Here is a 15,924-nt window from a genome sequence, read left to right as displayed (position 1 = left end):
TTTCTACCCCTAAAAGGATGGATGAGGAGTAGGAGGAGTATGGAACAGACAGCACCCTCAAATCTTCAGAAGTATGAGATGAACCCCAAAAACTTGGAAAGGTGGATCTCACACGTACCGACACAGACTATCCCGCAATTCAATTGATCCTCAAAGGTTTTTATTGAATAGCGGAATAGGAAATATGATCAAAAAAAGTGTATGTATCTCGCACGTACACAACCACACTAGGCCCCAATTACTATTGTTTGTACCCCTAAAAGGATGGATGAGGAGTAGGAGGAGGAGTATGGAACAGGCAGCACCCTCAAATCTTCAGAAGTATGAGATGAACCCCAAAAACTTGGAAAGGTGGATCTCACACGTACCGACACAGACTATCCCGCAATTCAATTGATCCTCAAAGGTTTTTATTGAATAGCGGAATAGGAAATATGATCAAAAAAAGTGTATGTATCTCGCACGTACACAACCACACTAGGCCCCAATTACTATTGTTTGTACCCCTAAAAGGATGGTTGAGCAGTAGGAGCAGGAGTATGGAACAGGCAGCACCCTCAAATCTTCAGAAGTATGAGATGAACCCCAACAACTTGGAAAGGTGGATCTCACACGTACCGACACAGACTATCTCGCAATTGAATTGATCCCCAAAGGTTTTAATTGAATAGCGGAATAGAAAATATGATCAAAAAGAAAGTGTATGTATCTCGCACGTACACCACCACACTAGGCCCCAACTACTATTGTTTGTACCCCTAAAAGGATGGTTGAGCAGTAGGAGGAGGAGTATGGAACAGGCAGCACCCTCAAATCTTCAGAAGTATGAGATGAACCCCAAAAACTTGGAAAGGTGGATCTCTCTCACACGTACCAACACAGACTATCCCCCAATTTAACTGATCCCCAAAGGTTTTTGATTAAATAGCGGAATAGAAAATATGATCCAAAAAAAGTGTATGTATATCACACGTACACAACCACACTAGGCCCCAATTACTATTGTTTGTACCCCTAAAAGGCTAGATGAGGAGTAGGGGGGGTATGGAACAGGCAGCAGCCTCAAACCTTCAGAAGTATGAGATGAACCCCAACAACTTGGAAAGGTGGATCTCTCTCACACGTACCAACACAGACTATCCCCCAATTTAACTGATCCCCAAAGGTTTTTGATTAAATAGCGGAATAGAAAATATGATCCAAAAAAAGTGTATGTATATCACACGTACACAACCATACTAGGCCCCAATTACTATTGTTTGTACCCCTAAAAGGCTAGATGAGGAGTAGGGGGAGTATGGAACAGGCAGCACCCTCAAACCTTCAGAAGTATGAGATGAACCCCAACAACTTGGAAAGGTGGATCTCTCTCACACGTACCAACACAGACTATCCCCCAATTTAACTGATCCCCAAAGGTTTTTGATTAAATAGCGGAATAGAAAATATGATCCAAAAAAAGTGTATGTATATCACACGTACACAACCACACTAGGCCCCAATTACTATTGTTTGTACCCCTAAAAGGCTAGATGAGGAGTAGGGGGAGTATGGAACAGGCAGCACCCTCAAACCTTCAGAAGTATGAGATGAACCCCAACAACTTGGAAAGGTGGATCTCTCTCACACGTACCAACACAGACTATCCCCCAATTTAACTGATCCCCAAAGGTTTTTGATTAAATAGCGGAATAGAAAATATGATCCAAAAAAAGTGTATGTATATCACACGTACACAACCACACTAGGCCCCAATTACTATTGTTTGTACCCCTAAAAGGCTAGATGAGGAGTAGGGGGGGTATGGAACAGGCAGCACCCTCAAACCTTCAGAAGTATGAGATGAACCCCAACAACTTGGAAAGGTGGATCTCTCTCACACGTACCAACACAGACTATCCCCCAATTTAACTGATCCCCAAAGGTTTTTGATTAAATAGCGGAATAGAAAATATGATCCAAAAAAAGTGTATGTATATCACACGTACACAACCACACTAGGCCCCAATTACTATTGTTTGTACCCCTAAAAGGCTAGATGAGGAGTAGGGGGGGTATGGAACAGGCAGCACCCTCAAACCTTCAGAAGTATGAGATGAACCCCAACAACTTGGAAAGGTGGATCTCTCTCACACGTACCAACACAGACTATCCCCCAATTTAACTGATCCCCAAAGGTTTTTGATTAAATAGCGGAATAGAAAATATGATCCAAAAAAAGTGTATGTATATCACACGTACACAACCACACTAGGCCCCAATTACTATTGTTTGTACCCCTAAAAGGCTAGATGAGGAGTAGGGGGAGTATGGAACAGGCAGCACCCTCAAACCTTCAGAAGTATGAGATGAACCCCAACAACTTGGAAAGGTGGATCTCTCTCACACGTACCAACACAGACTATCCCCCAATTTAACTGATCCCCAAAGGTTTTTGATTAAATAGCGGAATAGAAAATATGATCCAAAAAAAGTGTATGTATATCACACGTACACAACCACACTGGGCCCCAATTACTATTGTTTGTACCCCTAAAAGGCTAGATGAGGAGTAGGGGGAGTATGGAACAGGCAGCACCCTCAAACCTTCAGAAGTATGAGATGAACCCCAACAACTTGGAAAGGTGGATCTCTCTCACACGTACCAACACAGACTATCCCCCAATTTAACTGATCCCCAAAGGTTTTTGATTAAATAGCGGAATAGAAAATATGATCCAAAAAAAGTGTATGTATATCACACGTACACAACCACACTAGGCCCCAATTACTATTGTTTGTACCCCTAAAAGGCTAGATGAGGAGTAGGGGGGGTATGGAACAGGCAGCACCCTCAAACCTTCAGAAGTATGAGATGAACCCCAACAACTTGGAAAGGTGGATCTCTCTCACACGTACCAACACAGACTATCCCCCAATTTAACTGATCCCCAAAGGTTTTTGATTAAATAGCGGAATAGAAAATATGATCCAAAAAAAGTGTATGTATATCACACGTACACAACCACACTAGGCCCCAATTACTATTGTTTGTACCCCTAAAAGGCTAGGAGTAGGGGGAGTATGGAACAGGCAGCACCCTCAAACCTTCAGAAGTATGAGATGAACCCCAACAACTTGGAAAGGTGGATCTCTCTCACACGTACCAACACAGACTATCCCCCAATTTAACTGATCCCCAAAGGTTTTTGATTAAATAGCGGAATAGAAAATATGATCCAAAAAAAGTGTATGTATATCACACGTACACAACCACACTAGGCCCCAATTACTATTGTTTGTACCCCTAAAAGGCTAGATGAGGAGTAGGGGGGGTATGGAACAGGCAGCACCCTCAAACCTTCAGAAGTATGAGATGAACCCCAACAACTTGGAAAGGTGGATCTCTCTCACACGTACCAACACAGACTATCCCCCAATTTAACTGATCCCCAAAGGTTTTTGATTAAATAGCGGAATAGAAAATATGATCCAAAAAAAGTGTATGTATATCACACGTACACAACCACACTAGGCCCCAATTACTATTGTTTGTACCCATAAAAGGCTAGATGAGGAGTAGGGGGGGTTTGGAACAGGCAGCACCCTCAAACCTTCAGAAGTATGAGATGAACCCCAACAACTTGGAAAGGTGGATCTCTCTCACACGTACCAACACAGACTATCCCCCAATTTAACTGATCCCCAAAGGTTTTTGATTAAATAGCGGAATAGAAAATATGATCCAAAAAAAGTGTATGTATATCACACGTACACAACCACACTAGGCCCCAATTACTATTGTTTGTACCCCTAAAAGGCTAGATGAGGAGTAGGGGGAGTATGGAACAGGCAGCACCCTCAAACCTTCAGAAGTATGAGATGAACCCCAACAACTTGGAAAGGTGGATCTCTCTCACACGTACCAACACAGACTATCCCCCAATTTAACTGATCCCCAAAGGTTTTTGATTAAATAGCGGAATAGAAAATATGATCCAAAAAAAGTGTATGTATATCACACGTACACAACCACACTAGGCCCCAATTACTATTGTTTGTACCCCTAAAAGGCTAGATGAGGAGTAGGGGGGGTATGGAACAGGCAGCACCCTCAAACCTTCAGAAGTATGAGATGAACCCCAACAACTTGGAAAGGTGGATCTCTCTCACACGTACCAACACAGACTATCCCCCAATTTAACTGATCCCCAAAGGTTTTTGATTAAATAGCGGAATAGAAAATATGATCCAAAAAAGGTGTATGTATATCACACGTACACAACCACACTAGGCCCCAATTACTATTGTTTGTACCCCTAAAAGGCTAGATGAGGAGTAGGGGGGGTATGGAACAGGCAGCACCCTCAAACCTTCAGAAGTATGAGATGAACCCCAAAAACTTGGAAAGGTGGATCTCTCTCACACGTACCAACACAGACTATCCCCCAATTTAACTGATCCCCAAAGGTTTTTGATTAAATAGCGGAATAGAAAATATGATCCAAAAAAAGTGTATGTATATCACACGTACACAACCACACTGGGCCCCAATTACTATTGTTTGTACCCCTAAAAGGCTAGGAGTAGGGGGAGTATGGAACAGGCAGCACCCTCAAACCTTCAGAAGTATGAGATGAACCCCAACAACTTGGAAAGGTGGATCTCTCTCACACGTACCAACACAGACTATCCCCCAATTTAACTGATCCCCAAAGGTTTTTGATTAAATAGCGGAATAGAAAATATGATCCAAAAAAAGTGTATGTATATCACACGTACACAACCACACTAGGCCCCAATTACTATTGTTTGTACCCCTAAAAGGCTAGATGAGGAGTAGGGGGAGTATGGAACAGGCAGCACCCTCAAACCTTCAGAAGTATGAGATGAACCCCAACAACTTGGAAAGGTGGATCTCTCTCACACGTACCAACACAGACTATCCCTCAATTTAACTGATCCCCAAAGGTTTTTGATTAAATAGCGGAATAGAAAATATGATCCAAAAAAAGTGTATGTATATCACACGTACACAACCACACTAGGCCCCAATTACTATTGTTTGTACCCCTAAAAGGCTAGATGAGGAGTAGGGGGGGTATGGAACAGGCAGCACCCTCAAACCTTCAGAAGTATGAGATGAACCCCAACAACTTGGAAAGGTGGATCTCTCTCACACGTACCAACACAGACTATCCCCCAATTTAACTGATCCCCAAAGGTTTTTGATTAAATAGCGGAATAGAAAATATGATCCAAAAAAAGTGTATGTATATCACACGTACACAACCACACTAGGCCCCAATTACTATTGTTTGTACCCCTAAAAGGCTAGATGAGGAGTAGGGGGGGTATGGAACAGGCAGCACCCTCAAATCTTCAGAAGTATGAGATGAACCCCAAAAACTTGGAAAGGTGGATCTCTCTCACACGTACCAACACAGACTATCCCCCAATTTAACTGATCCCCAAAGGTTTTTGATTAAATAGCGGAATAGAAAATATGATCCAAAAAAAGTGTATGTATATCACACGTACACAACCACACTAGGCCCCAATTACTATTGTTTGTACCCCTAAAAGGCTAGATGAGGAGTAGGGGGGGTGTGGAACAGGCAGCACCCTCAAACCTTCAGAAGTATGAGATGAACCCCAACAACTTGGAAAGGTGGATCTCTCTCACACGTACCAACACAGACTATCCCCCAATTTAACTGATCCCCAAAGGTTTTTGATTAAATAGCGGAATAGAAAATATGATCCAAAAAAAGTGTATGTATATCACACGTACACAACCACACTAGGCCCCAATTACTATTGTTTGTACCCCTAAAAGGCTAGATGAGGAGTAGGGGGGGTATGGAACAGGCAGCACCCTCAAACCTTCAGAAGTATGAGATGAACCCCAACAACTTGGAAAGGTGGATCTCTCTCACACGTACCAACACAGACTATCCCCCAATTTAACTGATCCCCAAAGGTTTTTGATTAAATAGCGGAATAGAAAATATGATCCAAAAAAAGTGTATGTATATCACACGTACACAACCACACTGGGCCCCAATTACTATTGTTTGTACCCCTAAAAGGCTAGATGAGGAGTCGGGGGAGTATGGAACAGGCAGCACCCTCAAACCTTCAGAAGTATGAGATGAACCCCAACAACTTGGAAAGGTGGATCTCTCTCACACGTACCAACACAGACTATCCCCCAATTTAACTGATCCCCAAAGGTTTTTGATTAAATAGCGGAATAGAAAATATGATCCAAAAAAAGTGTATGTATATCACACGTACACAACCACACTGGGCCCCAATTACTATTGTTTGTACCCCTAAAAGGCTAGATGAGGAGTAGGGGGAGTATGGAACAGGCAGCACCCTCAAACCTTCAGAAGTATGAGATGAACCCCAACAACTTGGAAAGGTGGATCTCTCTCACACGTACCAACACAGACTATCCCCCAATTTAACTGATCCCCAAAGGTTTTTGATTAAATAGCGGAATAGAAAATATGATCCAAAAAAAGTGTATGTATATCACACGTACACAACCACACTAGGCCCCAATTACTATTGTTTGTACCCCTAAAAGGCTAGATGAGGAGTAGGGGGGGTATGGAACAGGCAGCACCCTCAAACCTTCAGAAGTATGAGATGAACCCCAACAACTTGGAAAGGTGGATCTCTCTCACACGTACCAACACAGACAATCCCCCAATTTAACTGATCCCCAAAGGTTTTTGATTAAATAGCGGAATAGAAAATATGATCCAAAAAAAGTGTATGTATATCACACGTACACAACCACACTAGGCCCCAATTACTATTGTTTGTACCCCTAAAAGGCTAGGAGTAGGGGGAGTATGGAACAGGCAGCACCCTCAAACCTTCAGAAGTATGAGATGAACCCCAACAACTTGGAAAGGTGGATCTCTCTCACACGTACCAACACAGACTATCCCCCAATTTAACTGATCCCCAAAGGTTTTTGATTAAATAGCGGAATAGAAAATATGATCCAAAAAAAGTGTATGTATATCACACGTACACAACCACACTAGGCCCCAATTACTATTGTTTGTACCCCTAAAAGGCTAGATGAGGAGTAGGGGGAGTATGGAACAGGCAGCACCCTCAAATCTTCAGAAGTATGAGATTGTGTTCACTGTACCCCATAAAGATTGAGTTCACTGCACCCCACAATGATTGTGTTCACTGCACCCCACAAAGATTGTGTTCACTGCACCTCACAAAGATTGTGTTCACTGTACCCCCCAAAGATTGTGTTCACTGCACCCCACAAAGATTCTGTTCACTGTACCCCACAAAGATTGTGTTCACTGCACCCTAAAAGGATGTTGTTCACTGCACCCCACAAAGATTGTGTTCACTGCACCCCAAAAAGATTGTGTTCACTGTACCCCCCAAAGATTGTGTTCACTGCACCCCAAAAAGATTGTGTTCACTGTACCCCCCAAAGATTGTGTTCACTGCACCCCACAAAGATTCTGTTCACTGTACCCCACAAAGATTGTGTTCACTGCACCCCAAAAAGATTGTGTTCACTGTACCCCCCCAAAGATTGTGTTCACTGCACCCCACAAAGATTCTGTTCACTGCACCCCACAAAGGATTTTGTTCACTGCACCCCAAAAAGATTGTGTTCACTGCACCCCAAAAAGGATTTTGATCACTGCACCCCAAAAAGGATGTTGTTCACTGCACCCCAAAAATGATTTTGTTCACTCCACCCCAAAAAGATTGTGTTCACTGCACCCCACAAAGATTGTGTTCACTGCACCCCAAAAAGATTGTGTTCACTGTACCCCCCAAAGATTGTGTTCACTGCACCCCACAAAGATTCTGTTCACTGTACCCCACAAAGATTGTGTTCACTGCACCCCAAAAAGATTGTGTTCACTGCACCCCAAAAAGGATGTTGTTCACTGCACCCCAAAAAGGATGTTGTTCACTCCACCCCAAAAAGATTGTGTTCACTGCACCCCACAAAGATTGTGTTCACTGCACCCCAAAAAGATTGTGTTCACTGCACCCCAAAAATGATTTTGTTCACTGCACCCCAAAAAGGATTTTGTTCACTGCACCCCAAAAAGGATGTTGTTCACTCCACCCCAAAAAGATTGTGTTCACTGCACCCCAAAAAGATTGTGTTCACTGCACCCCACAAAGGATTTTGTTCACTGCACCCCAAAAAGATTGTGTTCACTGCACCCCAAAAAGGATGTTGTTCACTGCACCCCAAAAAGGATTTTGTTCACTGCACCCCAAAAAGATTGTGTTCACTGCACCCCACAAAGGATTTTGTTCACTGCACCCCACAAAGATTGTGTTCACTGCACACCAAAAAGGATTGTGTTCACTGCACCCCAAAAAGATTTTGTTCACTGCACCCCAAAAAGATTGTGTTCACTGCAGCCCAAAAAGATTGTGTTCACTGCAGCCCAAAAAGATTGTGTTCACTGCAGCCCAAAAAGATTGTGTTCACTGCAGCTCACACACAGAAAAATGGATGTGGATCACTGACACCTGCCTATCTCCAATCCCACACCACACAGCAATATCGATTGTAGTTTGTAGAACACAGTTTCCCTAAAATTCAGCAGACTCTGTCCCTAACAGGATTGAGAAGAGATCGTAGATCAGGATTGAGTGCAGATTCACCCCACCCCCCACACAGCAATATCGATTGTAGTTTGTAGAAGACACTGACCCTATAATTCAGCAGACTCTATCCCTAAAATGCCTACAACTCGCCCTGCCTAAACACTCCGACCTGTCCCTCAATTCTATCCGGACACAAATGGTTTTTTCCTGCCTATCTTTCCCTAATCAGCAGCCAGCACATTGATGTGTGCTCTGTCCCTTAGCTAAGCAGCAGAATGACGCTGCTGCGGCGGCTGCCTCGAACTTATAAAGACTTGGTCACATGCTTCAGACGGCCAATCACAGCTACTAAGACATTTGCAGGCATGGCTGGGATGGCTTAAGGCACACCAGTTAAACGATTGTTGATTGGCTGTTGAAAGCCCGCCATGAAAAGAGCGCCAAAGCATGCAAAACCCGGAAATAAAACGACCGAACACGGATTTTTACCCGAACATACAGTAAAGTGTCCGTGTCCGTGTTCGGGTAAAAAAAATCCAATTATTCGGTACGAACACGAATAATACAGTCCGTGTTCGCTCAACACTAGTGGCCATACATTATGCGAAAAATTGGCCAAAATTTGGGCATTTGGACAGTTTGTTCATTTTTCGTTCAGTTAATAGGGACAAATCAGTAATCAGTTGAGACATTTTTGAGCAAAAAAAACAAAGGACAAGATTGGTAATTTTCTGAACGAACGATAAATTGAAAGGTTAATGTGTTTCTCGTCCAAACAGTTTGCACTAGGTATATGTGAAAAAACAAACAAAAAACAAATTCATTTATGTCCATTGAATGATTTTTTGGTCATTACATGATGGCACGATCGTCTGCTCTCATGTCCAAGTTTTCCTTTTTCGAAAATGAGTTTGAACGTTTTTTTTTGTAGTCTATGGCCAGCATTAGACTGGGTTAATGGGGAGCAATGCTAGGGACAAGAAGGTGACCTTGCTAGGTTGCTTAGGACACCAACTAGCTGTGCTGTACGGCTGTATTAATCATGGAGAAAGCGTGCAGAGAATTGCATTAGTTCACAGTCAAATTACTTATTGTTTGGCTTAGAAGCCTGGCTGTTGATCTCTTAATCCCTTTAAACACAGTGGGTTTACAAGGCAGAAGACATGGGGCTTATCTTCTCATTTGTTATTGATGGAAAGAGGCCTTAGTGGGAATCCTCAAAACTGGACATTGGATGAGGAGGTTTTACAGTTTTATGGCTGAAAATGAAAAAATATTTTTGACCTTTATACCAGTTTTTCTGCTTTAGTATAATTTTGGAACTATAGGCAGAAAAAAAGATTCAGCACAATGCTAGTAAACATTCAATATTTATTATAACATAACTTCTTTTTATCATGGTTCTTCATATATATTCCATCAGAGTTTGCTGCCTGAGCCACTGTCCACTCAGACTACTTCTATGCAAGTCCTGAAAACACTGTGGGAGAAAACACAAGTGAAAGGAGCACATAGTTTTGAAGCATCCATCACCCAGTCAATGTTTCCACATAAAAAGGTAATTTTTGTTTACTATCATTTCAGCACTGTAGGGAAAATAAAGTAATATTTGAAAGGTACAAAATTCTATAGAGGGAGTTGGGGAAAAGGTCTGGTTACAAGCATGGCAAAGCGGTGTCTGTTTTTATCAGCACATTTTACAAAAGATTTCTTCTTAATTACAATACAACTGAAGAGCATGTAATGTAACTGTAATCTAATGCCTCGTTTCCACTGAGCGGATCGGTTGGGGTCGGTTCGGTATGGTAATTTGAGTTTTTTCATTATGAAAGTGGCCCATACAACCGAACCAAACCGCACCATTCCTGGTCCTCCTTCAGATGTAGGGCCATAGGAAATGGTACAGTACGGTTAGGGCGGAGCTACTGGCGTCACACGATAGATTCCACTGATTGGCGGACAGGAAAACTTCAATGCTCATGTCAAATGAAAGCGCAAAACAAACACTTCATTTGGTGTAAACCCCGCATGGCCCCTGGTGGCCTGACTTGCAGTGGAAACGCTCACCTGAATAGACCGGACCATTCTAACCCTTCCAAACTGTACCGACCCGAACCGTTCCGCTCAGTGGAAATGAGGCATTAGTAAACCAGTAATTTTATGCTTCATTAAGAAGTAGAAAATATGTAAAGTTTCAGGGACTTTACATGTAGTTTTTCACTGTAATGGTAAAACATTGTTATAGACAAAAAATAATAAAATGTGTTCTCCAGATCCCTTGTCTCATCAATTTTTCCAATTTTTTTTTTTTGGAAAGAAAAAACACACACCAAGAGGAAACTGCCAGTATATTTAAATTAGAAAAGTAAATTCATTGTAAAAGACCTCACTGAGGTTCTACCTCTACTCACCTAATTATAAAATCTTATAAAGATAATTCATTGACACTTACCAGATCTGGGGACAACTCAGCACTATATATATGTGTAAACATATGTTATATTCATATCACAAAATATAGATTATTATTATTATTTTATACAGGATTCATATAGTGCCAACAGTTTGCACAGCGCTTTACAGCAGTACAGTTACAATACAATTCAATACAGGAGGAATCAGAGGACCCTGCTTGTTAGATCTTACAATCTAGAAAGGGTCAAGTGATACAAAAGGTAATAACTGTGGGGGATGAACTGATGAAGAAACTGAAAGTACAGTTGTTAGGTAAAGGCAGGACACACTTCTCTGAAGAGAAAGGTTTTCATGGATTACCTAAAAGTGGATAGAGTTGACATAGTCAGACAGATTGAGGTAGGGAATTCCAAAGCATGGGAAAGGCTCAGGAGAAGTCCTTGAGACGAGTATGTGATAAGAACAAAAAACAAATAACACCAAAATTACAAAAACACAGGTAAAATTATAATTAGCAAATTACTTAAAAATGGGAAAACTCCACAGCAGCTGTAGAAAAAGCATCCCCTCAAGGAAGAAAGTCCTTATTCAGTATATATCCTCAATAGCTCCTTCTTGTCCCATGAAAATTGGTATAAATAAATTCCCAAAAAATGGGACATAATGTTCTCATATATCAATTTCCAATATTGTATTTAAAAAAACAAGTGTATATAAAAAAAAGTCCTAAATTGAAATTCAATCAGACCACATATCACACATTTCCTTGATCCTCACTATTGTGCATGGAATTATGAAAAATTAGCAAAGCAAGTCCTAAATGTCTGCCTCAATAGGACTTCATATTGCAAGAGATTTTGCTTCATATAGCTAGACAATGCTGGAAGACTCCAAGGGAATGCTTATAAGTTTCCATGTGTTTCGATATACCATACCATAAGTCCACTGTGTATATAGATGAATACAATGTTGTAAGCCTTTGCCAACAAGAAAGGCAACCATAGCCCTCTCACCAGAGATCTCTACATGTTACCAAGCTAAAGACCATGTGACACAAACTGTAGTTACAATAAGAGGGAGACATCAGCTATAGTATGCAAGCCAAATACCCATGTTTATCCATGATAGTGAAGAGAAATACTTAGCCATCCACATAAGGCATAAGTGATCTGGTCCATTCTTATGGTCCAATCCATTTATCTAAAATTGTTGTGGTCTGGTCTATTAGGATGAACCTGGAAATAAGGGAAGTATAAGAAGGATACCTGACCGGTGAAGTATTATTTTATAAAACATATCATTAACATAACATTTCCATGAAAATTACTTCCTACTGGCTAATTATTACAGTTATTAGTCTTGCACAGTTGAACAGGCTCCTCTCTTGTACTAAAATTGCTTTAAACGGAATTAATGACACACTGCGAGCACAGTCAAAACAGACCCCGTCTCATTTCCTGGCTGGGGGCCGTCCAGTTTGACCCACACCTTTCATCCCAGCCTGATTGTCCCTAGACTTCCCCTTTCATTTATTGGATTTTGGATCTTTTAAACATAAAGGTTCGGCATCACATATGGGTGTTACCTAGAGCAGTCTGTATGCAAATACAGCTTGCTTAGGAATGTCCACTCCCCTAGACTTTCAATACATAGCAAAGCACAGAAAACCAGTGATGGAATTTTGTTAAATTCTCATTCATAAGAATGAAGATTTTCCAAATGTACATGTTTGCCATTTAAACATTTTTCTTTGCAATAATTGCATGAATCAAGGGGTTCATGAAGCTCCATGATGTGTGGATTTTTATACTGTAGAGGGAATTGTAGAAAGTAGAAAGTGGTAAATGTTTATTTACATTTACAGTACTTTACTTAATTTCTGGCACTTAGAGATCATTTATCAGATCACATTGGACCAGAATTCTGAGATTCTTGGCTGGTGGTTTTCTGATCCAATAGTTTTGTCCTACATGATACAATTTAGCAAGTCTTTTAAAGTGTTTTTTTTTTTAATGTGGGGGGTGGAGTATTGTCTTGTAGTGGGGATTGTGATAAGTGTTAAAGTGTTTACTTATAAAATGAATAAAAATGTATATACATATCTGTAATGTAAGATAATGGTGTATCTTCACCCTAGAAGGGTTTCTTTGGGGTGGTGTTGACACTGGAGCATGAGATCCATCACAGAATCATGTGATAAGAATGGGAGGACAAAGAGCTGCAGAACAAATGAGTACCGGCAGCAAGTAAACCTATATTGTAAATTCAAGGCATGATAGTCCAGACAACTTTGAGCTTTTAATGTAATCTAAGAGAAATTTTACTCTGTATTTAATTTAAGTGTAAAGTAATTCAGTGTAGCTAGATTTAACAAGCTTCTCACTTTTGTTTCCCGCTCAGCCTTCAGTTCTTATCACATGATTTTGTGTAGCATAGATCTCATGCTCCAGTGATAACACCACCCCAAAGAAACCCTTCTAAGATAGAAGCTTTAATCTCTTACATTACATGCATATGTATACATTTCTGTTCAAAACACAAATAAACATTTTTCCACATAATACTCCACACCCCATAATAAAAACATTTAAAACTAGACTCCATAAATTGCATTAAATAGGAAAATACCCTTGAATTAGAAAATCACCAGCCAAGAATTTGATTAGAATCCTTGTCCAATAAGTTCTGGTTCATGATCTCTAAAGTGCCAGTGATGTTAAACAATTTAACTTATGAGAAAAGAGTAGCTACAACAAAGATGTGTGTATATATACTGTAGCGCAATTGTCGTAACATGTACAAGAAATACATTTAAGTCCCAATGATATTATACAAACAAATCCCAAAAAAAAAATTTGGCAAAAGAAAAAAAAAAAGAAAAAAAAATTCTATACTGAGACATAGGATATGTGGAGACAAATGGTACATACTCAGTGTGTCAATGCAATGGGGCTAGAGAGAGACCATTGCATGAATAAGTATACACTATTATTTAGCATTTCTGCAGATTCAAAGCCAATTAGAAAGGGGATACCAGCAAGACTAATTATTGTCAGCCGCTTGGCATGGGACCAGGAAGATAGCGTCAATCTTCCTGGTAGCGGCGCCTACTACACTGATTTCCAAAATCCATGGGGGAACTAATGGCACATACATACTTATAATGGTCCAAGATGGTCCTATGTAACTACAGGTGGTCACCAGGTTACAAACATCCGACTTACAAACGACTCCTACTAACAAGCGGAGAGAGACAACAGGAAGTGAGGAGAAATCTGCCCCTAGTAAGGCATATTCACTACTGTGAGAGTTCTCATTGGAAAAAGGTGTCTCCACTGAAGCTTTATTACCAATCCTTGCTTCCACAACAATCCAAAATTTTCAAAATACAATTGTCAAAGGGACAGAAAGTGAGCTGAAATCTTCTGAACAGGGGCACAGACAGTAAAACAAATGGTATAAGGGTGTTAACCCTTCCCTATGCTTTCCAAAAAAGTAAAAATATATTTTTTGGCTGGAGCTACGCTTAAAAAATGAACCTGTTTTGACTTACAAACAAATTCGACTTAAGAACAAACCTACAGATCCTATCTTGTTTGTAACCCGGGGACCGCTTGTATGTATAAATTTCCAAACATGGAATTCAGCTGTAATGAGGTGGTATTTGTGGCAGTTAGATTCACGAATACATTTCAGGGTGAAATAAAGAACCTCCCATTAGCAGGGCTGTAGTGTAAAGCTGGCCCATACACTCAGAGATTTTATTTTTATTTTTTTAATTTAACCTGCACAACGCAGATGGATGAATTTACCTCTGCATTCTCATAGCTGACACTGCTGGCTATCAAAATATCTGAACAATGCGTACATCTAGTTTAATGCAGTCTCTGTTCAGCCAGCAGTTGTTCCCCTGCCTCTTTTGATTTTTCAATTGAAGGATGTTGGATCGGGAGCACCAACAGGACCATCCACAGAGCAAATTTTGACCAATTCCTGATAAACTGTCTAAAAAGTTGTATTTGGGTGGCCAACTTAATTAGTATTACTTGTTGACTATAATGTATCTTTAGGCACACTTGTAAATTGTACCTCTCAAGAGGAGCTTGAAACGCATTTGCAAGGAAGATGCTTTCTCTTTTTGTAAAATCAGAACCATTGGAAATTAAAGGGAAAGTTACTTTGTATTTAACAGGCTCATTGTTATAACCACCAGAGCCTCTTGACTAATCTTTAATCAGATAACTTAGTAATGAGCGACAATGAAGAACTGTAGATGAGTGATACACTCACTAAGCCAGAGTTTTTGGTTCCATTATTCCTTTTCTAGGACTGTAGAAGGAGCTATTTCAGTGTGTCCACATATGAACCATATGTGCGTATTTAATTCTGTTACAATACATGCTTTATAAGGTGAGAAATGACCACAACAATTTGGCGTGATTTATTTTCTTGCACTGGGGATTCATTGGATAACTCATGCCAAAACACCATGCATTCCAGTTACTATATATCACTGCCAGAAAAACATTAATTACTTTTAAGAAGCTTGATACATTTTATTGATTAAATTACAAGCACCTTAAACAATGTATTGAAAAAAAGGGGACAGTAACACCCCCAGCAAGGTCCATTTGTAAATATACTGCCAAGCAAATATGTCCTTTGCTCTGGATTATATATATGACTTGGAAAAGTACTATCTCAGGTCTTAAAGCCCAAATCCAGCAAACACATATATTTTATTCTGGATAGACCAGGATTGGGTTTGAGTATTTATTAAAATTTCCCTGCAATTTGTGTGGCTAAAGGAGGAGATTCCCCATCAGGACAGATAGTAATGGCAAATCTCTACTATAAGCATACAAACAAAAACAAATCTATAGTAGACTGAAGAAGAAT

General features: G+C 40.4%; 1 protein-coding gene across 2 annotated transcripts in view; it reads left to right on the top strand.

The window, feature by feature from the left end:
• VEPH1 (ventricular zone expressed PH domain containing 1) overlaps positions 1-15,924 on the top strand; it is a 761,239-nt gene that overhangs the window by 567,811 nt on the left and 177,504 nt on the right. For both annotated transcript variants that reach the window (XM_082249205.1, XM_082249204.1), the window contains exon 11: positions 10,034-10,168. In XM_082249205.1, coding sequence (XP_082105331.1) covers positions 10,034-10,168 — 135 coding nt within the window. The remainder of the gene's footprint in view (positions 1-10,033; positions 10,169-15,924) is intronic.

The sequence above is a fragment of the Pelophylax lessonae genome, assembly GCF_965119305.1.
Source record: "Pelophylax lessonae genome assembly, chromosome: 3".
Lineage (NCBI taxonomy): Eukaryota > Metazoa > Chordata > Amphibia > Anura > Ranidae > Pelophylax > Pelophylax lessonae.
Note: the sequence above shows the minus strand (reverse complement) of the source record. Positions and strands in the feature narration are given on the sequence as shown.